The sequence below is a fragment of the Spermophilus citellus genome (assembly GCF_964194105.1).
Source record: "Spermophilus citellus genome assembly, chromosome: 10".
Classification (NCBI taxonomy): domain Eukaryota; kingdom Metazoa; phylum Chordata; class Mammalia; order Rodentia; family Sciuridae; genus Spermophilus; species Spermophilus citellus.
This window is the reverse complement of record NC_138197.1, coordinates 88975781-89001940: the sequence shown is the minus strand read 5'-3', so window position 1 is coordinate 89001940 and position 26160 is coordinate 88975781. Positions and strand designations below refer to the sequence as shown.

General features: G+C 37.9%; 1 protein-coding gene, 1 long non-coding RNA gene and 1 pseudogene across 3 annotated transcripts in view; 1 reads left to right on the top strand and 2 right to left on the bottom strand.

Moving 5' to 3' along the window:
• LOC308658893 overlaps window positions 1-26160 on the top strand; it is a 558609-nt gene that overhangs the window by 56043 nt on the left and 476406 nt on the right. The window lies entirely within an intron of this gene.
• Window positions 1988-6061, bottom strand: LOC308658891 (lysozyme C). The gene is made up of 4 exons (XM_081311814.1): window positions 5891-6061; window positions 4828-4992; window positions 3142-3220; window positions 1988-2406 (listed from the first exon to the last, which is right to left on the bottom strand). Exons 1-4 carry the CDS (start codon window positions 6024-6026, stop codon window positions 2340-2342), a joined length of 447 nt encoding a protein of 148 aa, XP_081167940.1. The 5' UTR covers window positions 6027-6061; the 3' UTR covers window positions 1988-2339.
• On the bottom strand, window positions 12130-12944 carry LOC308659039 (periphilin-1-like; annotated as a pseudogene). Its single transcript has one exon. The product of its transcript is annotated as a periphilin-1-like (transcript).

The following is a 26160-nucleotide window of genomic DNA, read 5'->3' as shown; positions in this document are numbered from 1 at the left end:
TGGATACTCTCACAGCTAATCTGGTAGCCGAGTTGGCTACTAAATGAGTAATGATCAGGAGGCAATAAAGGATGGTGCAAAAAAGAAAGACTTATGTTCCATTCAGGGCAGAGCAGGTCAGTGGGAGATTTCATCACACTACTCCCTATGGCATGCAATTCAAAATGTATCAATTGTTTCATTCTGGAACTTTCACTTAATATTTCTGCGTCACAGTTGACCATGATAACTGAAACAATGGAGAATAAAATCGTGGACAAGAGGGGACACCATAAATAAATAAGTAGAATTTTTTGCATATCAAATGGTTATAGGCTTGAGCCCTGGGACATTCACACATTCAGTAATGGAATAGCAGAGGGCCTGTGGCTCAATGGTAGAGCCCTTGATTAGCACATGGGAAACATGGAGTTTCATCCTCAGCACCACATAAAAATAAATTAATTAATTAAAGGTATTGTGTCCCTCTACAACTAAAAATATTTTTAAAAGGAATGAAATAGCAGAGAAAGAGTGGGAAAGAGGAACTGAGAAGGAGAAGCCTATGAAGTCGGATGTAAGCAAGAAGGTGAGAGAGAAAAAGCTTCTAGTGATATGAAGTGGTTCACTCAGCTAAATGCTGATGAGAGATCAAGCAGAGAGCAGATGATCACTGGAATTGCATCCAGGTCATGGGAGAAATCCTAGGGCAGCAGACATGGCTGAGTGCGACGGAAGCTATATTGGAAAGAGCTGAAGAGAGATGGGAGGTGGGGATGCGCTTCTCTCCTAGAAGTCTCGCCATAAAGACAGCAGAGGCTGAGGTGGTACTTGGAGGGTGGTGTAGGGTCAGTGGAATGTTCTTTGTAGGATGGGAGGATGCTGGGGCCCTTTGCACAATGATGGAGGTGATAGAGCAGAGAGGGAGAAACTCAGCCTAGCTGGGAGTTGTGAGGCATGGGACAGAGGCTGCTTGTGGAGATGCTGCCTTTGCCAGGAGCAAAGGCCCTTCATCCCAGAAACAGTGGGAGGGAAGGAAGGATCAGTGAGGGGAAGGTGTGACTGCTGCTTTGTGGCAGGGGGAGAACTTTGTAGTGCTTCTTTGAAATGACTTTTTTTTTTTAATGGTATATATAAGCAAAGATTATCTGCTAAAAGCAGAGGATGGTGGAAGGTTAGGGGGCAGGAGGGTGTCAGATGTGTGTGTTGGGCTCTCAACAAAGAATGGGAGAAGTGAAATAATCATAGTTGTTTTGGAGAGGGGGACAACACAGGAAGAATCCAGAGAAGTGACTGAGATGACCATGCTGACTTGAGGCCATATGAGATTCATGGTTATGGATTCAAAGTAAGGTTTATTAGCCTACTTGTGGATTTTCCTCCAGCCATTGCCAGCTTTCAGTGCAGGTGAGGATATAGAAGACATTAAGAGTACCAAGTTCTTTCTTTTCTCTTTTTCTAATATATGTGATTTTTTTTCTCCAGACACCAAATGGGTCTAAACAAGGACAGACAAAATATGCAATGCAACCTTTTAATGATAACATTTGTATTTTTACAGTATGCATAATTTCACTCCTGTGGTTAATTAGTAATGCAAGCTTATCTGTCTCAGATTTAGATGAAATGCATGAATCTAAGTTAATAAAATTGGGGAATAGCAACAGCCCATTTAATCCCTCCTTAATGGCTTCATGATCAATCAGATGCAGGTAAGTGTTCTTTCACAGCTTAAAACAGATTGATATATAAATTGTGAGTCTGTTTGTAAAGCTGCATAAATGGAAAATTCTTAAACCAAATGTCACACCTTTGTGCAAACACATTTTTCCTTCGGTTAGTCTTCACTTTTAGGCATTGGCTTTTCACTCCATTAAGAATTTTATATTGCCCAAGAGAGTGGTTAATTTTCCTATTTTTTGGAGATGACTGTATCGATGGAAGGCATTGGGTGCTACACAGTTTGGATGTTGCCTAAATTCCATTGGTTTTTAGATAGCCTTTTTTGTATTGTTGTCTAATATTGGGAAATATTTGTATCATTTAAGATTAAGTCTTGATTATATCTATAATAAAAAACTAAATGTACTGTAGATTATTTGGTAATCAAGGTTGTAGGTAAGTTTTCACAAGCATTAGCTTTATTAGTAAGCTGAAAATGGGGGGTTACTATTAAGTAAAACACAAATCATGAACAGTATGGCTCTTAGGAGAAAGGCTATATTTTGTTCCTGCTTCTGTAAAAATGCTACTTGTTTGAAGGGGAAACAATGGTAGTGTGACACACTACACTAATGGCAGTGTGTCCCTTAATGGTGCAAAGAGACAAAATGAGTTGAAGAAGAAGGAAAATTTTGCAGTTACACTCCACACCCCTGAATATACTGAGTGAGGTCGTGGTTTTGACAATGGTTTCTCCATGCCACCCTGCAGAGAAAAGGGAAACACAAGCAAAGGTTAAAACCTCTGCATTGCAGTGTACATACTTAAATCTCTTTGTGGGAGCAAAAGTTCCTATCCAAAAATATTATACAGGCTACAATTAGACCCAGGTACTGCTACTGATTAAGTGGAGATGAGTATACAAGGTGCTTTGCTCCTCCTCAGAGGCCTCCATAGGGCACAGAATGCTGAACACAAATGTTGAGTTATGTACATGGCCCATTTACTTATTCCACAAATTGTTTCAAATATGACAAGGAGGCCGACATGGGGTGCATGACTGTAACTGTAGCAGCTCAGGAGGCTGAGGCAGGAGGACTGCAAGTTCAAAGACAGCCTTAGCAATTTAGTGAGGTCCTGTCTCCAAATAAAAAATTAAAAAGCACTGGGGCTGTGGATCAGTGGTTAAGTTTCCTGGTTCTATCTCTTATACAAACCTCCCACTTTCCCCCCCAAAAAAGATATGACAAAGAACTAGTAGAGTGTGGAGAATATTTAAAACTCTAGAAATCCCTAAAATCTATAGAGGAGTAAATGGACAAGACTGCGAATCAGTTCAAGCAGATTTGTGTCTTCTGAAGGAGGTATTACATTGTGTCCCTTAGGCCCCAAAGGACAACTTTACATTCAGAAGGACACTTAGGTCTTTGAATTTTTTCTCTCACTGCATATATCAACAGTAGAGTAAAACAGTTTCCCCTTTCAAACCTTAAAACATACCATGCTCTAATGCCTTGTGGGTCACGAACAACCCTCTTTGCACAAGTCACGGCTTGAGAGATGTCATTTTGCAATAGAGCTGGAAGAGAGGTGGTGAGGCATGAAAAGGATGTTCTAACAATTTCCTTGGAAGTTTACACTTAGCCAGTTTTATTATGTTAGGCAGAGGAAAGCATACCAAGCCAAGAATTTATATATCTGTGTTTGTTGGGAAAACTTCCTCTTAATTTTTTTTTGTTATTGACGTGAAATAACACAGTGTTTCTCAATTACTAAAGTTGTTGGAGGCCTGGAATTATTAATTAATATGGAAGAAAGTCTGCTTTGCACACTGTGAAAAAATCCATGCCCCGAAATTTTTTACTCAGCAATTCTACCACTGATGTTATATCCCAAAGAAATAATAAAAGGTCTGGGAAAATGTCTCAGTGGCAATATGCAAAAAAGTTAAAAAGAATTTAGAGAGAGAGAGAGAGAGAAATATATTGAAACCCCTTACATGTATCCATAAAGCCATTTGTAGCAATTCATAAAAAGGGAAAAGTGGAAACAGCCTAACAGTGGATTCTCTCTCCCTTTCAAATAATCACATTGATATGGAAATAATTTATGTGAATAGATGATATTTTTAGAGCAAGGTGTATAATAAAATTTAATTTTTGTAAAAACACATTTGTATCTGGCTATGTATATGTTTAATATAACTTTACATGTTGAAATACATTCAGAAAGAATATGCACCAAAAATTATCCATGGTTATAAATCTCTGGGTAGTAAGACTGTGCATGCTATTTCATCTTGCTTATATTTTTCTAAATATTATTCAATGACCATAGATTATTATACAATACAAAAGCAATTTTTAAGTAAATCAGCTAACTTAAAAATAATTTTATAAAATTGATTTTCTCTTGGGAATTTTAACATTCAATATTTTAAAAATATCAAGTCTACAATATGTATGCACTATTTTACACACTAAAATTTGTACATGCTATTTCTATTTTCATGAGTTCAGGAGTCTAATACTCTCATACCTTATATACGTAACAAAAAAAACTTTGAGAGTTCTTTTTCTTATTAAAACACAATGTTTCATCCCAAGTAGATAAATACATGAGGTAATGTTTTAGGTGTGATAATGATTATTTAGGAATTGTGTATTTTGGAGATTCAAGCTAGAGGATTTAGAAATAAAATGTCAACATTTCTAATTCACCTTAAAATCTCTCAGCAAAATGTATATATACATACAAGAAGAATCTATGGAAAGATGTTAATTATTGTTGAAAGTGTACAGTCATCTGGGTATTCATTATATGAAAATCTAACTTTCTACATACGTAGGACCTTTCATAATAACTCATAAAACAATCAAAAGGATCACACAATCAAAAGATCCCTAAGCCATTCTCAGGGAATACATGGAATGGCAAAGTTTTAGAAAAGCTTCAATAAGGCCATTAACAATAAATGAGCAGGCACTCCACCACTGAGTTAAATCCCCAGCTCTGTTTCTATTCAGGGAATTTTGAGGATAACAATCACTTTCTAGAAGTTGAGATGGACTTTTTCTAGCTCCCTGACAAAAACCCTTCAAGGCTATTTGATTTGTTTGAATGTCTGTTCTTGTAAATATATGCAGGTAGTTCTTGTGCCATCACTCAAATATTATCTAGTCTTACCATTGCAGGATATACCACAGGCATTAACTGCTCTTGGGGTTTTGCCATCATTACACCAGTAGTGGCTATTGATCTGGAATATCCCATAGTCAGTACTTTGGTCTCCAGGGTTGTAGTTTGTAGCTCTGGTGTTGTAACTACTCTCCCATTTGGCCAGACATACCCCTGAAAAAAAATTGTTTTTTGTAATAAATAGCAGCACCAACTGATTTATATACTGTGTATCAAAATCAATTCTATGCAACTAATTGTATTTTACTAGAGACTTACTTTGTAAGTACAAGATGTGTTTAATTGATAAAATATCAGTAACAGGTTAGTTTGAGACAGGGTCTCACTGGGTTCCCAGGGTGGTCTCCTGTCTCATGTGATCCTTCCACCTCAGCCTCCCATGTAGCTGGGACTACAGGTCTGAGCCACCATGCCTGCCTGCCTCAACACCTTTGTTATAGAGGGTTCCTAGGAAAATCCTTTTGTAGCACAGATCAGTTTATAAGAATGTGAAGCAAGATAAAGTACTTTTAAAAATCTTTAAATTGCTATTTTTCCATTGCTTTTGCTTTCCCCTTGTTCTCATCTCTTGGACGATACTGAGCCTAGAACAGAAAATGGAGCTGTTGAGAAGGTTGTACAAATTCATAGCAGATACACAGCTGATGGGAAAATGCTTTATTAGAAACATTTAAGGATTTTTCTGAGAGTGATTTTCTTGTAATACCTAAAGGTGAATTTGGATGTTAAGTTTGAATCTTGAAACCAAGAATTATGGAATAGGAAAGGCTATTCTATGATTTTGTTCATGTACTTACTTGTTCATTCATTTAAAAACACCTATGGAAGGGGAAATGTTTGGGGTCAATCTGAAAAGTACAGAGATTGGAGAAAACGGAGTATGCTATACAGTAACTTTTCGTCATGGCATGTTTTGAATGTTGTGCAAGAAAATGAAGATTAATCAACTTAAAATGAATAATACCCACATCCCTTCAGCAGGTATCTAATTCTAGAGGACCAAAATGATGTTTTCAATCATTGTAAAAACAATGAGGAAGACCCAACTTACAGTTTGCCAAGCTGATTCCGCGGTAGCCATCCATTCCAAGTCTTTTTAGAGTTCTGGCCAACTCGCACCTTTCATAGACCTTGCCCTGGACTATGACAGAAAGGAGAAGAAGCCCCAGAATCAGAAAAGCCTTCATGTTGACTGGAAAGTCAGACCACTAGGCTGAGCTAGGGAAGCTGGTCCCAGTATTTAACATCTTAGAACTTCCTTCTTCCTCTAGTGGTTGGGGGCTACTATACCTTTGGAGCTGTGTGCAGAGCAGGAACTACTTATTGGTTCACTACCCTTGAATGGTTTTTTTTTTTTTTAATGTTTGAAGAGAGATATTATGATGTTCTGAGAATTAATCTACAAGAAAATAAAGTCATGATGTTGTTTAAAGTTTTGGCTCAGGAAGAATTGGGAAAACAGCACCATTTCCAAAACAGGAAATTCAATTTCACTATGAATTTGAACCACTTTAAAGAAAAGACAATGACTATTTTGTACAACTTTAAATCAGCTGTGTTTATTTTTTTACTCTATTCTTTTGTCTGTTTTCACTATTTCTATTGATATTTTCCATGCAAAATTATTCTTTTATATATATATTTTTCAATAAATAGACATGACACATATCCCTGTTGTCTTCAAAGTTATATAGCATGATGCCAAATTATTCAGCCAATTTTTTACTTTGGTGTGTTTTTGTTACTATTGTAAGATATTTACATATCTATATAATTTTATTTAAACTTGGTTGCTTTATTTCGAACTTTTAAAATTCACTAAAAGATCTACAATATCAGCTTTCCCCATGTTGATCATCAAGGTTTCATGGTAAGGAAATGAAAATTTTGTCACATCTGTCAGCTATACTGAAAAACAGTGGATAATTTACAAACAAATATTTAATCCAGAACATTTTACAAAATACATACTCTGGTATACATCTGAATATATCCTATAATTTGACTTTAAAATGCAGTAAAGGAAAAGGAAAATTCCCAACAAAGTCAACACTGTCAAGCCTAGGAGAATAATGCTGACAGCAAGCTTAGAAAGAGTTTAAATGTTGAATGAAATTGGAGGGAAAGGAAGAGGCAGAGATTACCCATTGATCCTACATTTAAACGTATCTGTTAGTAAGACATTTTTTAAAAAATGAATTTAAGTGAAGAACTCCTTTGTCTCTGGTATTTTCTCAGGCTTTCTTATCTTTTTTCTCAGTGCATCATAGTTGTACATAATGGTGGGATTTGTTGTCTCGTATTAGTACCTGCACATACTACAATAATATAATTGTCTAATATCTCCCTTTGCTTTTCATGCTATCACTCCCCACCTTTCTTTTCCTTTGTCCTCTCTAATTTCCATGTTTATGAGAAAAAAATATGAACTTGACCTTTTGACTTTGGATTATTTCGCTTAACATGATGGTCTCAAATTCCATCCATTTTCCTGCAAATGACCTACTTTTGACCTCTTGATGACTGAATAAAACTCCATTGTGTATATATATATATATATATTTTTTTTCTTTATCCATTTGTCTGTTGTTGGACACCTAGGCTGGTTTTATAATTTGGCTATTGTGAATTGTGCTGTCATCAAAATAATGGGTATACATGTATTACTACAGTATGACAACTTTAATTGTTCAGGATAAATACCAAAGAGTACTGTAGGTGGTTTGTACGGTGGTCCCATGCTTATTCTTTGGAGGAACCTCCATACTGATTTTCAGAGTGGTTGTGTTAATTTGCAATTCTACCAACAGTGTAAAGTATTTCTTTTTCTTCACATCTTCTCCAGCATTTATAATTGCTTGTATTCTTTTTTCCTTTTTTTAAATTTTTGTTCTTTTTAGATATACATGACAGTATTATTTCTTGTATTCTTGATAACTGACTGGTATGAGGTGCAATCTCAATGTAGTTTTGATTTGCATTTACCTAATTGCTAATGATGTTGAACATATTTCCATATACTTGTTGGCTATTTGTATTTAATATTTTGTGAAATGTCTGTTTAATTCATTTGATCATTTTTTAATTGGGTTACTTGTCTTTTTATTGTTAATTCTTTTGAATTTGCTATATATTCTAGATATTAATCCTGTCAGAAGTGTAGCTGGCAAAGATTTTCTCTCATTCTGTAAGTTCTTTCTTCATGTTCTTTTTTTTAAAATTTATTTTTTAGTTGTAGATGGACACAATTCTTTATTTTATTTATTTATTTATTTTTATGTGGTGCTGAAGATCAAACTCAGGTCCTTGCACAAGCTAGGTGAGCACTCTATCGCTGAGCCACAACCTCAGCCCCTCTTTCTACCACGCGACCTGCGCAATGGTTTCATTAATGAGGTTCTAGGCATAAAGTTATTTAGAAGAGATCAAAATAAAACACACAGACTCAGTTACCTTATTTATATTGCTAGGTCCCAGATGGCTCCCCTCTCTGGTTCGCTCCTCTAGCCGCCCAGCAGGGCAGCAAGGATTACTCAGGGCTAGCAGGAGAGAGAGAGAGTGAACACACCGGGGAGTAGCCTTTTATTGGGGAGCAAGAGATTCAGGGGAGAATTCCATCCAATGAAGGTTGAGGGGGGCTGCACTCCAAGGTCACGGTCAGTGATTGGGTCCCCGGGGTCAGTGGTCAGGCACACCCCACATGGATGGGCTCTCTCATCAGGAAAGGGTCGGGAAAGCTTCGACACAGCCAAAGCGCCTCAGGCCCTTAACGGGAGTCACCCAATCACGTGTCAGAATGGCTTCCCACACCTCTTAATGTTCTTAATTGTTTCCTTTGTTTCATAGAAGTTTGTTAATTTGATGCCATCTCATTTATTAATTTTTGGTATTATTTCCTGAGCTTTAGGGGTCCTATTGAGCAAGTATTTGCCTGTCTCTATGCTGGAGTGATGACCCTATGTTTTCTTTTAGGAGCTGAATAGTTTCTGGCCTAATTCCTAGGTCTTTGATCCACTTTGATCCATCCTTTGTGCAGGATGAGGGATAAGGGTCTATTCTCATTTTCTATATATGGATACCCAGTTTTCTCAGCACCGTTTGTTAAGAGGGCTGTCTTTTCACCAATGTATGTTTTTGGCACCTTTGTCAAGGATCAGATGACTGTAGATGTGTGGGTTTATATTTGTGTATTCTATCCATTGGTCTATGTGTCTGTTTTTGTGCCAGTATCAAACAGTTTTTGTTACTATCCCTCTGTAGTATAATTTGAAATTAGGTGTTGCAATGCATCTAGCATTTCTTATTTTGACTTAAAATTGTTTTGGCTATTCTGGGTCTTTTATTTTTCCAAGTAAATTTTAGGACTATTTTTTCTAGTTGTGTGAAGAATGTCATTATTGTTTTGATGGGGATTGCATTGAATCTGCATATTGCCTTCATTAATTCTGCCATTTTTCTTTGTTCTTGTACCAGGCACTCAACAGCTGAGCCATATACCCAGCCCTACTTTGTATTTTATTTTAAAGTCAGGGTCTCACTGAGTTGCTTAGTTCCTTGCTGTTGCTGAGACTGGCTTTGAACTCATGATCCTCTGTCTCAATCACTAGAGACACTGGGATGTGCCACCATGCCCAGCTATTTTAGCAATATTAAGCCAATTAAACCATTTTAGCAATATTAATTCTGCTTATCCATGAGCATGGGAGGTCTTTCCATTTTCTTATGCCTCGTTCAACTTTTTTCTTCACTTTTCTATTGTTTTCTTGTGGAGGTTATTTACCTCCTTGGCTAGATGTATTCCTAGGTTGTTTTTTGTTTTTAGGCAATTGTAAATGATACTGTTTTCCTGATTTCTTTCTCAACAGATTCAATTTGTGTGTAGGAAATCTATTAATTTTTGTGTGTTGATTTTGTAGCCTGATACTTTGTTGAATTTGTTTAGTAGTTGGAGTAGTCTTTTGCTGGGGTTTTGGGGATCTTCTAAGTATAGGAGTATCTCATCTTCAAACAGTGACAATTTGACTTCTTCCTTTCTTATTTTTAGTCCTTTCATTTCATCCTCTTGTCTAATTGCTTTGGCTAGAATTTCAAGCACTATATTCAATAAAAGTGGTGATTTTAAAATCTTATTCCAGATTTAAAAGAAAGGGTTTCAGTTTTTCTCCACTTACTATGAGGTTGGCTTAGGTTTTTTCATATATAGCCTTTATGATGTTGAGGTAAATTCATACTATTCCTACTTTCTTCAGTGTTTTTTATCATGAATGGGTACTGGATTTTGTCAAATGCTTTCTCTGCATCTATTGACATGACTTAGTGATTTTTGTCATTAATTCTATTTAGGTGATGAATTATGTTTATTAATTTGAGTGTGTTAAACAACTTACATCTCTGGATAAAGATTTTATTTTCAAACTTGTGACATACCAACCAAAAAACCTAAATCCTGGGACTAGAATATTTAAGAAAAACAAAACACTGGGGAGAGGAGAAATGACATCAATAGTTTCTTAATCTTTTTAAGGTTTGTAACAAATATATCACTTTACACTTTAAGAAAAAATATCAGAGATAATATGTGGGATTTCATTTGGCTTATGTTTTATAAAAGATAGTTAAATACAATCTCTCAAAGAGAAAAATAAAAATTCAAGGTATTCTCCCTTATGAAATAAAAAAAATGTACTCCCTCATTAGTTTTTAAATATGTGGAATGGCACAATACATATTTGGGGGCACCCATGAGAGAAACCATTGAAATTATTCACACTGCTATTTCTACTTTTAGAATATCCTTGATGTACTCTGGGGTAAGTAAAAATTAAAAAGAATACCAAAATTAAAGTAGAATAGAGGAGAAAAAGAAGGAGGCTGGGAGGATAATGAAATTGGCTAGTAACAACAAACATGATTTTTAGGGTTTCCTTGCTAGTGTCACCAGATTATATATTTTAGCTCAATGGCACTGGGCTACTGGATGTGACCAGAAAATGAGTGGAGTGTCCTAATGGGTCCCTGTTAGGTTTTCAACTAACCTGTGATTTGAATGGCCCACTAGAAGGGCTGATGACACAGTCTGGCTTGGTAAGGCTGGCTGTGGGGGGATTACTGCCTGTTCTTCTCTTTCTTTCAAGATTTCTCTTGAATGTCTAAGAACCTCTAAGAGTCAACAGAACAAAAAACTCATCAGATTACCCAGATTAAAAACAGAATAATCAATAAAAAAAAAAAAACAGAATAATTCTGAAAATGACTTAATCAAGAGCATGTTATCAATCTGTTTCCTGACAGGTAGTATGAACCTTAGAATAAATAAAACTCCTGTTCTCCTGTATATTTTAAATGTTTACTATACTGATTTGAGGGGTTTTGAAAAATCTCAGTTTTAAAATATCCCTTATTGTTCATCTAAAATTGCCCCTTCTCTTAGTCTTGTATCTGATACTGTTGAAGACTACCCAGCAGTAAGAGTAGGCAAAAGTGTCAGGGGCATTTTGGAAGAGACACATTGAGTTCATTTACTTGGAAAGAAAGATTTTATTCTAAGGTGTCTCTATTTTATCATTGAGACGTATTCTCAAAGCAAATCTTCTCTAAGATACTTAAGTACTCAGGATAGGACCCATTGACTTATTAAAAGTTACAAAGCCTAAGGAAATCGAGCACAAGTCAATAACACCACAATTCAGAATTCCAACATTTCCACATGATATCTTCACTATGAAATGCAAAAAGACTAGTAATGTGGGGCTGGGGGTGTGGCTCAGCCGTAAAGTGCTCGCCAAGCACGTGCGAGGCCCTGGGCTTGATCCTATTTTATTATAAATAAAATAAAGGTATTGTGTCCAACTACAACTAAAAAAAAACAAATAAAACATTAAAAAAAAGACTAGTAATGTTTGAGTGAAATGATCTCTAATCTGTAAATGGAAGACTATGGAATAGGAAAGAGTTAGTACAGAGAGCTGCACCCCAGGATTGCTTTGTTCAAGCTTAAAAATTTAATTTACCATCATTTGGGTGGAGGGCAAGGATGAGGGATGGGTATAGATTGTTCACCCTCCCCCCCCCAAAAAAAACTAAAAAAATACAAACAAATTCCAAAACAAGAAACTTCTAATTAAAATACTTTAAGCAGATTGTTTTAGATGTTTATTTGATACTGGAAATGTGGTCAGCTAGCATGAAGTATTTCTCTTCATTACAAAAATTCCATATATTAAGAATTGAACAATGGGGGAAAATTTAGAAACATTTTTATTTTATTTTTTTGCCTGAGCACTAAACCTTCTAAAAAGGCTCTACAAAATCTTGAGGAGAACAATCATTCTCTGCAGTGAAAGGCTTGGGTTTTCCAACACAGCACTCATCTATTGCAGTCAAATTCTGCCTCAGTGCAAACTCTGTAGACTTCTCTAATGAAGAATCATCTGCAAGCAGCATTTTCACCACCATCTGAAATGCTTCCAGTCTTGTTGGTCAACCTGTTTGGTCTCTTTGGGTTTTGATGCTATTGCTTTAGAGCAACTGTTAGCTGATTGTCTTCAAATACTTCTATGCCATCTGTTGCATGTGACTCTGGTTCTTTCGCTGGTTAGTGAAAAACAGTGCTGTGGATCCCGCCTCAAACTCAGAAATGTCAGGCAAGCTACTTTCATCTGATTGCTAAACTTTTTGGTAGTGCATTTGCTTGCAGTCAGCAAGTTCCTTTTCACTTAGTTCCTGAGTTTGTCTAACACCTTCGATGAAGGAACTCCTGAGGGCAAATGTCTCTTGAAATTTTTAAAGACTTGTTAGGTCTTTTTTCACCTCTATGAGACTGATGGAGAGAGTAAGTTTTGCTTCATTCTGGAGAGAAGCTGCTTCTATTGAGCCAAGAGCCAGATCTGCTGTGTGGAGAGTCCTTTCTTCCTGCCAGTGACTGTGTGCAATAGGAGCCTCTCTTTTATGAGGAGATTGGTGTATTGTGTAATGCAAACAGTGGAGCTTTTTCTTCTAAATCCATCCCTCATGTCCCTGTCCTCAAGCTGTAGGTTTACAGAACAATCATCTCTTGTCTTCGTAAAGCCAGATTCATCTCCTCTTCGAGGTGGACTCCCTCCCATGTCTTGCAAAAGCAGTGAATATGCAGTTCCCCTCGGTGGAAAGAAGTGGCTGAGTGTAAGGATGGCTTTAGGCCTGAGCCTAAGCAACTCCATTTTAAAACTCCACTTTGAAGCCTGCAGTCTCAACAGGCACACCTATGGAGCCCCCCAGTATGGCCCTCAGGCACAAACAAGTTACCTCTCCTCGCCCTAACAAGCTCAGAGTGAAATCTGTGTCATGTTGTCCTCACCCCATCAGGGAAAGAGGTAAGAAAATCAGTGGGGACCACCAGACCAGATGCTTTAACCCCAGGACAAATGACATCACTGAGAAATCCAGTGGCAGCTGATAGGGATTGAAAGGGTGGTCAGAAGCCCCAAAATTTAGTATAAATAATGGAGTAAATGAATAGACATTCAGCCAGCTGACACTGATGTCCTCATGCTGGAGAGCCTGATGAGGACCTGGACTGACATCCCAACTCTTCCCATCGTTGGCTTGTTCCTCTGCATCCTTCTCACTGCTCTCAAACTCTACAGCCACATCTTGACCCTGGTGAGAGCCGCAACTTCTCACTACAACCCTCTCCTCACCTGGCTGTCAGCTCCACCTGAGAAGTGAAGCCTGCCTTGGCTCCTGACCTGATCACCATGGTCTGAGTGAGTATGCATCTGCTGGACTTAAAGCCTAAGGCTTGAGACTTTTGATCTGATACTTGACTTAGCATGCAGAGGGAATGTCTGTCATGAGCCTGTCATGATTAAGTGTGTTTGCAGTGCTTAGAGTGAATCTAGCATTTTTTGCTGTTAATTGATTATATCTACTGCAGTGCCTAGCATTAAAGATTGTCATTTTCAGGGCTGGGATTGTGGCTCAGCAGTTGAGTACTTGCCTAGCACATGTGGGGCCCTGGGTTTGATCCTTAGCACCACGTAAAAATAAATAAATAAAACAAAGGTATAAAAACATTTTTAAAAAAAGGATTGCATTTTCTTGATTAAGAACCTATAGAGTGAAATTGTATTGAGTGATTTAAGTGAATAAAGCATTGAGAAGGTCAGAAGCATGAGGACATTCTTTATTTCTCCCCCTCAACTGCATAAGTCTCACCTTTTGCCCATCACAACACTGAAAATTAAAAGCTAAGAGAAATAAAACAGTGGGGAAAAAAAAGAGCACAAAACACAGAAACTAGTGTCAACAGCAGGGGCAGGACAGGCAAGCTCTGAGACGGATCAGGCTTCTGTGAAAAAATGGAGCCTGAGGGGCTGGGATTGTGGCTCAGAGGTAGAGCACTTGACTAGCATGTGTAAGGCACTAGGTTTGATCCTTAGCACCACATACAAATAAAAAAATAAAATGAAGATGGAGTCCATGTCTGCTTTATTTATAGCGGGAAATATCTAAGGCCTTCCATAGAATGTTCTTCACCAAAATAGGACAGAGGTGGGCTTTGCAGTTCCTAAAGAGACACACCCATCTCCAGTACTACTATGAGGGACCTTTCTAGCAGTGTGGAGGGGAAAGTCACGTGCACTGGGTGATCTATTGCCATGGGAGAACCATGAAAAGATCCCAATGCTAGGCATATCCCTCCCTGGCTTCCATGCTGAGAGAATGTCCTCATGTATTTCACGGATGGCTTCCTGCAATGGACCACTTCTTTGATCATGAGAAAACCTGTGACTCTCATCATTACTCAGTAGTCAACATGACTGTAATGTCTACTTAGCTTCCTTCACCAGGTTTGTCTAGCAGTGGTGGTTCCTTTGGCACAACACTATTTACTATACGGTAGCCACCATTGGGGTGACATGGAGGAGGTACTGGTTCTCCTGGAAGTCTTTCATAATCATAGGGTCCCTTAGAGCACATTCCATTTCTTCTCTAAGCCACCTCTCTGGGTTGCTGGGAGATGTGTGAAGATATCCTCTGCTTACCACCACTATACCAAACTTTATATTATTAAAAATCAGTGATTCCCTATCTTAAGTAAAGCTCATGGAACAACTTTCCTATCTCCACTTCCACAATGCTTTGCCTCCTGTTCCATGTTAGAACATAAGAGGTCACTTATAAAGCAATATGACTTTAACACTGAAACCTACAGAAACACATCTATCCAACCAAGTGCTGCCTTCAAAGATAATCATGTCAGGAGGCTCTGCACACTCTTAGAATACGAACAAACACTACCTGAACTCAGAAAGAACTGTGCTCTGGATCTGCCTAGGAAGAAAGATTCTGAGCCACATTAAGTTTATCACCTTGTGGTTACCCTTATTTTGCATGAGTGAAAGTTTCTTTCTGCTTGACCTTTAATGGTTACTAGTTTTGGCTGTGAATGAGTGTTTGAGAATCCTGTTCAAAATAAAATAAAAAAATAATCACATTGTTCAGATGAGGCCTACCTTTGAGTCTTTAATAATTAAGAGTGAGACAGATTTGGGAAACCCAAAGAGAATGAAAATGGTTGAAAGAGATAGTCTCTGGTCCCCTTTGTATTCTTCCTTACTCAGTACTTGAGAATACCCAGCTGTGGGCTGGGGATGTGGCCCAGTGGTAGAACACTTGCCTAGTACTGTGGGAGGTCCTGGATTCAGTCCCTAGTACTGGAAAAATAAAATTATCTGTCTTGGTTTAAGCCTTCTGCTGATGAGGTTAAGTTTTCTTTTCAAGTGTTTGAACAATTATGGAATTACATGTTTTGAGGATAGAATGAGCAAATATTTGCTTGCCACCAAGAGCCAAACTGATAGCCATGACACCCTGCCTGATATATTGTGACTACTTCAAAGGGAAGACATGTTTACACCCCTATGCCCTGGGTCTTTTTATTTTTTATGTCAGGGATCAAACGCAGGGCCTTATGTGTAGTAGGCAAGCACTCTATGACTGAGCTACATCCACACTCCTTTAGCTGGGACAGGAGTTAAGGGAAATGATAACATTCAAGTAATACTGTTATTATTTCAATTGAAATAATGAGCAAGCTATTTAAAAATAAAAGAGCAAGTAAGCATGATGGGGCAGAGAATTTTCCCCCAGAAGTTCTGTGTATTCTGTAGGTTTTATTGATAAAATATATTTATTTTGTCTTTCAAAAAAGATGTTTAGAGATCCCAGATAATTCTGTACCTTTACAATGAATAATAATTTATTAATTACTGTTAATTTCTTTTATTTTCCCCAAAATTGAAAAAAAATAATTAATTATAGTGAGTTTTGGGGATCAGGCCATAAAAAGCGAATTTTACCAAGGTTCTCTCAGACTTTTGATTATTCCCCCAAAAAGAATCATCCATAGGATGGCTTAGGATTTATGATGATCAATGATATTCTACAGCATATACTATGGGATAGTTCTGTCTCTATTTACTTCCACATCCCATGAAAACATCAAAAGAAATTTTAAAAGCATAAGACATCAAGGGCCATGGAAAAAGCACAAGAGATAGCAATAGAAAAGAAACTTCAATACAATTTCATGATTCAGAGGGTGAAGGGTAATTTAGGATAATGGATAAAGCTGATATGTGAGTGCCTGCAGAAGGGGACATCAGTACAAAGCAAGCTGACTTTTTGTCCTAGAAATGGGAAAAGACTAAGGCAACTCTGAGGCAGGGCTATGAACAGGAAGACTGGTTGGAAGTCCATGTGGAGCAGTTCAACTCTCAGTGTTCTCCCTCAGGCCATGACAGCAGCTTGCTCTTCCTTCTCAACCAGAAGGGAAGAAGTATGGGAAGATCAGGGAGGAAAGTAGGACACACTGTGTGTGTGTGTGTGTGTGTGTGTGTGTTGTGTTGTGTTTCTCTCACTGAGCTCTCACTCTTTCTTTTTTCTTTTCTTTTCTTTCTTTCTTTTTTTTTTTTTTTTGTTTTTTTTTTTGTTGTGGTGCTGGAGATCAAACCCAGGGTCTCCTGCCTGCTAGCCAAACTGATCTACCACTGAGCTATTCTGCCCACCAGCCTAATTCAAAGCTTTTAACAAGTGGAAAAATAATCCTTTTGGAAGTTATATTTTGTTGAGCAGAGATTAATACAATAATTACCTTTAGTCATGAGGGATACATTTAGAGGTTCGCAGTGCATATCTGAACCCATAGGTAGTACTGAACCATATACATATATATATAATATACACACACTATGTTTTTAGTTTTATATGCATACCTATGATTTAAAAATTATAAATTTATGATCTAGACAGTAGGAAATTAATAATAATATAATAAATAGAACAATTACTGTATTAGGTAATATAAGTGGTATTTGAACACAAGCACTCGGATACTCCCACAGTTAGTAGGATAGCCGAGTAGGCTACTAAGGAACTTATGATCAGAAGGCAGTACAGTATGGGTGCGCTAGACAAAGGGTTGATTCATGTCCCAAGCAGGACAGAGCAGGACAGTGGGAGATTTCATCATGTTACTCCATATGGCATGCAATAAAAACTTATCAATTGTTTACTTCTGGAACTTTCCATTTAATATTTTTAGGTCATAGGTGACTGTAGATAAGTGAAACAATGGAGAGTGAAATTATGGTTAAGGGGGGACTACTGTATATGAATAAGTAAAATCTGTTACATACCAAAGGGTTATAGGCTTGAGCCTGGGGACATTCATACATTTAGTAATGGAATAGCAGAGGGGCTGGGGTCATAGCTCAGTGGTAGAGTGCTTGCCTAGCACATGTGAGGCACTGGTTTTATTCTCAGCACCACATAGAAATAAAATAAAGATATTGTAAAAATTGTGGTCTATATGTGTATCAAGAATTGTAATGCAAAAAAAGTACACATATAATGGCATAAGTTGACGTGAATATACTTTATATACAGAGATACAAAAAATTGTGCTCTATATGTGTAATAAGGATTGTAATGCATCCCACTGTTGTCGTGTATTTAAAAAAATAATAAAATCAATAAAAAAAGAGGAAGAGGAAAAAAGATATTGTGTCCATCTACAGCTAAAAATATTTTTAATGTTTATTTTTTAGTTTCAGTTGGACACAATACCTTCATCTTATTTATTTTTATGTGATGCTGAGGATCAAAATCAGGGCCTCACACATGCTAGGCGAGCGCTCTCCCGCTGAGCCATAACCACAGCCCTAAAAATATTTTTTTAAAAAAGAAAGAAATGGACTTTCAGAGAAAGAGTAGGCAAGATGGGCTGAGAAGAAACAGTCTGTGAGGTAGATGTAAGTAAGAAGGTGAGAGAGAAAAAGCTTCTAGTGAGATGAAATGGTTCACTCAGCTAAATGTTGATGAAGATCAAGTAGAAAGAGCAGAGAGCAGATGATCACTGGAATTGCACCCAGGAGTCATGGGGGAAGTCCTAGGGCAGCAGACATGGCTGAGTGAGACAGAAGCCAGACTGGAAAGAGCTGAAGAGAGATGGGAGGTGGGGATGCGCTTCTCCCCTAGAAGTCTTACCATAGAGAGAGCAGAGGCTGAGGTTGTACTTGGAGGGTGGTGTAGGGTCAGTGGAATGTTCTTTGTAGGATGGGAGGATAGGCTGAGAAGAAACAGTCTTTGAGGTGGAGGTGATGGAGCAGAGAGGGAGAAACTCAGCCTAGCTGGGAGTTGTGAGGCATGGGACAGAGGCTGCACATGGAGATGCTGCCTTTGCCAGGAGCAAAGGCTCTTAATCCCAGAAATAGTGGGAGGGAAGGAAGAGTCAATGAGGGGAAGGTGTGACTGCTGCTTTGTGACAGGGGGAGAACTTCATAGTGCTTCTTTGAAGTGGTCTCTTCTCTCCATTGAATATGAGGCTAGTTTATCTTCTGAGAATAGAGGATGTAGAGGTGAGGGGGATGACAAGGCACCAGGTGTGCATGTTGGGGTTCTGAACAGAGAACAGGAAAACAAAATTGTCATAATCTTTTGGAGAGAGGGGACAACAACACAAAAGGAATCCAGAGAAGTGACTGAGGTGATCATGCCAACTTGAGGCCCATTTGAAATTCATGGTTTTGAATTCAAAGTAAGATTTATTAGCCTGCTTGTGGATTTTTCTCCAGCGATATCCACCTGTTGAAGTGGAGGTGAGAATACAGTAGGCATTAAGTGTGCTACATCTTTTTTTGTTTGTTTTTACAAATTATTTAAGTTTTTTCGCCATAGACACTAGATGGGTCTAAACAAGGGCAGACAAAATATGTGATTTGAACTCCTTAATAATATTTTAGAGTATGCATAATTTCACTCCTGTGGTTATTAGTTATACAAGCTTATCTATCTCAGATTTAGATGAAATGTATGAAAATTTTTTTAAATATTTATTTTTTTTTGTTTTAGGTAGACACAATATCTTTATGTGGTGTTAAGGATCGAACCCAGTGCCCTGGGCATGCCAGGTGAGTGCACTACCACTTGAGCCACATCCCCAGCCCAATGAATTTAAGTTAATAGAAATGGGAACAGCAAAAGCCCATTTAATCCCTTCTTAATACCTTCACAATGAGTGAGATGTAGGTAAGTGTTCTTTAGAGGTTTAAAATAGATTGATATATTGTAAGTCTATTTATAAAGCTGTATAAAGGCAACATCTATGAAAATATTTACACTGAAGTTCACATACTTTGTGCCAACAAAATTCTTTATTCAGTCCATATCTATCTTTAGCCATCTGGCATCAACTCTTTAAAAAATTTTATACTGCCCAAGAGAGTGGTTCTTTTTCCTATCTTTGAAGATAACTATGAAGATGGGAAGCATTGGATTCTACACACTTTGGATTTTGCCTAATATCAATGCATTTCAGATAGCCTTTTTTTTTTTGTATTTTAGATAATATTGGGAACTACTTGTATCATTTAAGATTAAGTCTGGATAGATAATTTCTTTAATGAAAAACTGAATGTGCTGGAGATTATTTAATAATCAAGGTTGTAGTTAAATTTTCACCAGCTGGAAATGGGGGGGGTAACTATTAAATAATACGCACATTAGTGAACAGTATAGCTTTTACGAGAAAGGCTGTGTTTTGCTCCTACTTCTGTAAAAATGCTATTTGTTTGAAGGGGAAACAATGATAGTGTGTCCCTTAATGTGGCAAAGAGAAAAAATGAGCTGGAGAAGGAAGAAAAATTTTGCAGTTACATCCACACCCCTGAATATACTGAGTGAGGTCATGGTTTTGACAATGATTTCTTCATGCCACCCTGCAGAGAAAAGAGAAACACACAAGCAAAGGTTAAAACATATCTGCATTGTAGTGTACATACTTAAACCTCTTTGGGGAACAAAAGATCCTATCCATAAATATCATATAGGCTACAACTAGACCTAGATAATGTTACTGATTAAGTGGAGATTAATACACAAGGTGCTTTGCTCTTCCTCAGAGGCCTCCGTAGGGCACAGAATTCTGAACATAAATGTTGAATTATGTGCATGGAACATTTACATATTCTACAAATTAGTTCCAAGATAAGAGAAAGGACTAGTAGAGAGTGAAGAATGTTTGAAACTTTAGAAATCTCTAAATTTAATAGAGTAGTAAAAGAGCAAGATTCGGAATCAGTTAAAATAGATTGCCTCTTCAGAGATGGAGGTGATATATTATGCAGCACATGCCCCAGACTGCAACTTTCAGTTTCATAATATCACTTGGGTCTCTGAAAGTTATATCTCACTGCATTCGTCAAGAATAGGGTAAAACAGTTCTCGCTTTTAATCCTTAAGTCATACCATGCACTAATGTCTTGCATAAGCTACAGCTTGATAAATGTCATCTTGCAACAAAGCTGAAAGAGAGGTGGTGAGGAATGAAAAGGATGTTCACTGGAATTTCATTACAGTTAGCCAGTTTTATTCTGTTAGGCTGAGGAAAGCATACCAAGAAGTTATTTTCCAAGAATCCATATTTGTGATTGTTGGGGAAAACTTCTTCTTTATTCTTTTCCTTTTGATGTGAAATACAGCACGTTGTTTCTCATTTACTTACATTGGGGGAGGCTCTGGAGTTATTAATATGACATAAGGTCCTCTTTGAATAATGTGAAAAAAGACATGCCTACTAATTTTTTTTTTGGCTGGGGGTACTAGGGATTGAACTCAGGAAACTCAACCACTGAGCCACATCCCCAGCCTATTTGTATTTTATTTAGAGACAGGGTCTCACTGAGTTGCTTAGCACCTTGCTTTTGCTGAGGATGGCTTTGAATTTATGATCCTCCTGCCTCAGCCTCTGGAGCCACTGGAATTACAAGTATGAGCCACTGCACCTGGCCCCACTAATTTTTTACTGAGCAATCTATCTTTGGAAATTTCTCCTGAAGAAATAATAAGAGATCTGGTGATGTGGCTCAGTGGTAAAATGCACAAAAACAAGAAAGATAAAAAAAATTGTCAGCCAGCCAGGCACCGTGGCACACACCTATAATCCCAGCACCTCGGGAGGCTGAGGCAGGAGGATTGTGAGTTCAAAGCCAGTCAAAAGGGAGGTGCTAAGCAACTCAGTGAAACCATCTCTAAATAAAATATAAAATAGGGTTGGGGATGTGGCTCAGTAGTCAAGTGCCCTGAGTTCAATCCCTGTACCAAAAAAAAAAAAAAAAAATTGTTAAAAACAACACTACCAGAACTAAAAAAGAACTATGCTCTGGCCATGTCTATGAGGAAGTATTCTCAGCCACATAAAAGGTCATTTTTTGGTGTAGTTATCCTTATTTTGCATCAATGACAGTATATTTCCACCTGGCCTTTACAGGTTACCAGCTTTGGTTCTAAATGACTGGCAATCCTATTAGAAAATCAAGAATAATCATATTGTTTAAACTATGCCTCTTTTTTTTTGTGGTGGAACATAACTGTAATCTTAGCTGTTTGAGAGTCTAAGGAAGGAAGGAGTTTGAGGCCAACTTCAGTAGCTTAGCAAGATCCTGTCTCAAAATAAAAAATAAAAAGAGCCAAGGATATACCTCAGTGTTTGAGCACTCCTGGGTTCATCCCCAGCACCACAAATACAAAATAAAATAAAATAGAATAAAGTTAAATTAAAAAATAATAAATAGGCTGATTTTCAGGAACCGAAGATATAGGAATCAGTTAAAAGTTAGTCTTTGATTCCCTTTGCACTCTTCCTAACTCAATACTTGGAGAACACCCTGTTATTATCTATGCTGGTTTCTGCCTTCCGCTGGTAAGATTAATTTTTCTTAAACAAATGTTTGAACAGTGATGCTCTTATGATTTCTTGCCACCCAGAGCCAAGCTGATAACAATGATACAGTGTGACTACTTGAAAGGAAAGAGGCATTCTTAATCCCCTTTTGTTATTTCCTCAAGGGCAAGAGTTATGGGCAGTGGTAACATTTGATAAACATTGTTATTATTTTACTTGAAATAAAAAACAAGATATTTAAAAATAAAAGAGCAAGTAGGTATGATTTGGGGGCAGAAATATTTTTCCAAAAAATTGTGTGTATACTAAATGTTTTATTTGATGCAATATATGCATTTTGCCTTTTAACAAAAGGTGTTTGTAGATCCCAGATAAGTTTGTCCTATTACAGTGGATAATAACTTATTAATTGCTCACAATTAATAATTTATTAAAGTTATTTCCCCAAAAAATAGAGAAAAAATAATAATGGTGAGTGTTGGGGACTTCAGGCCGAGGAAAGGGAATTTGACCAAGGATCTCTCAGACTTTTGATTATTCTCCCAAAGTGAAATCATTATTAAAGGCCAAGACTTAGCACAATTTATGATACTATAGAGAATGTGCTATGGAACGTCTGTTAAAGATAGTGTGCAGACAACACAGGACTACCTCTTCCCTCTTCCAAATCCCATTAAAATATCAACAATAGAAGTTATAAAAGGCATAAAGCAACAAGGGCAGTGGAAAAGCAGAAGAGACAACCACAAATGAGAAACTTCAATACAATTTTGTAATCCAGAGGGGACAGTGGTAATTTAGGATAATGGGGAAACCTGAGAACCCAGAGCCTGTAGAAGAGGAAGTTAATAAAAAGCAAGATGACTTATGTCTTAGAACTGGGAAAAGACTAGGCAACTCTGAAGCAGGAGTGAATGGCAGGGCTAAGAACAGCAAGACTGGTTGGAAGTCTATATGGAGTAGTTCAATTCTCAGGTCTTCTCCCTTTGACCAGTAAAGCAGGTTGCTGTTTCTTCTTAGCCTGACGGAAAGAAAGATGCGATGATCATTCTTTGGTGAGAATGAACCAGAGAATCTGGACTTGAAATGCAAGGCACATAAAAAGGGCTGGGGATGTGGCTCAGTGGTAGAGTACTTGCCTGTTATGCATGAGGCCATGGATTTGATCCTCAGCACCACAATAAAAGAAAAAAAGGAAAAAAACAGCACTTTATGGGGGTGGGCTACAGGCCATAACATAAACAGAGAGATGAAGTCAAAGTCTGCCTTCTGAGCCAGAAACCAATCCCCTAGCTCTCTATCCACCTCTACTGATATGGTTGTCAAATTATTTCCCAGGCAGGAGTTAATAGGATTCTTCTCTGGGGCAAATATCTGATCCAGGAGAAAACACCCATAGATACTAATATTTGGAGCCCATGACGAAATGTCCTGTTTTGCTCAATTGCCTGTGGTATGACTCATCATGGATTTTCCACTTAGTTTCTTAGTGTTTAAGCCATATATACAATCAATCAGATACTTTATGAAAGCCACTAATAGGAAAGAAAGATCAAAATAAACATTTTTTTTTAGAGAGAGGGAGAAGGGGAGAGAGAGAGAGAGAGAGAGAGAGAGAGAGAGAGGAGAGAGAATTTTAATATTTTATTTTTTTTTTTAGTTATCGGCGGACACAACATCTTTGTATGTGGTGCTGAGGATCGAACCCGGGCCGCACGCATGCTAGGCGAGCGCGCTACCGCTGAGCCACATCTCCAGCCCAAAAATAAACATTTAAAGAAGAGGAACTTAGAGGAAACAGAGGCAATGCAAAATAAAATAAAAACCCTAATTAATATCTCAGAGCAATAAGAGAAAATATCACTTTCATGGAATAAACAAAGACATTATAATAAAAATGGAGTCCTTGGTATTTCTAAATAAGGCCACATTAATGATACATCTAATAGAAGAATTAAGAGATGGCCTCCATTCCATTCTAGGTGATCCAGGGTGATGGCAAGAGGTCTGTTGGAAGGTAGGTAGCTGCTGGGAGACTAAACATATCTTGTAAGTCAAGGAGGTCAGAAAAGGAGCTTCCAGTCTTTGGGCGATAACTACTGTATGAATTTCTCAGGCATGACCACAGCAGACTGAAGCTCTAAAGTCTCCCCTGAGTTTTCTGACTTTGTAGTTTCTTGAGACTCTTGGAAGTTCCTGGTCAGGAAGTCTTCTTAAAAAGTTTTTAAAAGATTATCATTGCCACCACTCAGGGGAAAATAGAGCTTAGAGTCAAATTTTGTTTGATCTAGAAAAATAAAGCAGAGTGCTATTCCTTATATCCACTTACGGTTTAGCAAACTTACATCCACCATCCTATTTGATCTCAACTTGTTTATTCTAATTAGGATGATCCAAGAAAATCAAAATTGTCTGTATTAGTGGAGGAAATAATTTTGTGTTAACAGTATATTTTGCCCAAGGCATCAATATTCATTTGACAGTGGAGCAGTGCATGCTTCTTTTGTCATTAAGGATCTTCAAGTGCATGGTTACAGCAGCCTCATTTCACTCAGCACTCAGCTGGTGCTGCCCCTGTGGGGACAGAGGACCTAGTTTCATCTCTATTGTGGATGCTAGGAGAATATGCAGGAGGTGGGACAACAACTTTGGCTCTTCAAAGACCAGATGAAGTAAGGTTAAGGTGAAATAATTTCTCTCTCAACTGGTGGACTTGCCCTTTGGCTGTGTAACTGACTTTTATAAAACAGAAGGGCACCCCAAGCAGCTGCACCTGCAAAGGTCAAAGTCACCTGCGAGAACATCCTCTGCCACAGGAGCAGAACTTGACCCCAACCCACAAGTGGCATTTTGTTGGCTCTTGCGATGCATGGGTTGCTAGGAAATGGTACATAATTTGGGTTTGTAATATCCAGACCAGTGTATTTTTCTCCAGGAATTAACGATCCCTTTATTTTTTTAGGGTTCAATATCCCTCCAATTTAAGCTCCTGCTTATTGAAAAATTAGATCAAATGGGGAATAGAATTTCCTTCCTGGGTCTTCTGACACCACCCAAACTGCAGAAATCTAACTTGCCTGGCAAGGTGGTGCATGCCTGTAATCCCAGTGGCTTGGGAGGCTGAGGTGAGAGGATTGATCACAAGTTCAAGGCCAGTCTTAGCAATTTAGTGAAGCCCTAAGAAACTTAGTGATAGCCTGTCTTAAAATAAGAAATAAAAAGGGCTGAGGATGCTGCTCAGTGGTAAACAGCCAAGTTCTACAGAAAGGGAAGCACCGTGTTTATGGAAGAAAGTAACAGAGGAGATTTATCTAGGAGATTCTAGTTGAGACCTGAATGATGAATTGTAGGTAGCCAATGAGAAAGGATAGGGAAACTGAGGACGAATGGGGCTAAAAGAACATGTTTGGAAGGCCCGCGGCAAGAGGTAAGGGTAAAGCTGAAGAAGACACTGAAAGCAGTCTAGGATATACAGTGACAAATGGTGAAACTAATGATACTGGATGGAGCAGGGCCAGAGTTAGGTTCTTAATTCTAAAGACATGGGATTTAGAATTTAGAATTTAATCCCAAAGATAATGAGAAATTATTCATGCATATCAAATAAGGGAATAATAGGATCAAAATCTTTGCAAATTTCTCTAGATTGAGCTCCAGGAGAGCTGCCAGAAAACTGACAAATAATCCAGATGGCAGATGATATTAGGGTGTGGAGAGAACTGAGAGGGATCAGGAAATGTTTAGGAAGTTGAATTACCAAAACTTGGTGATTGAGACTCAGACTTGAGATAAAGGAAAAGGCAAAGGAAATAATATTAGATTTGTTTATTGAATGCTTACAAAGTGCTGGTCTCTTAATAAACAGTATAATTCTAGCTGGATGGGGAGGTGGGAGGATGGTACACGCCTGTAAATCCCAGCGGTTCAGGAGGCTGAGGCAGGAGGATCTTGAGTTCAAAGCTAGCCTCAGCAACTCAGCAAGGCCCTAAGCAACTCAGTGAGACCTGTCCTTGGTACAAACAAAACACAACACAGTATAATTCTCACAAGGGTTTAAATAGGTATTGTTTCCATTTCATAAATGAATAATTTGCACC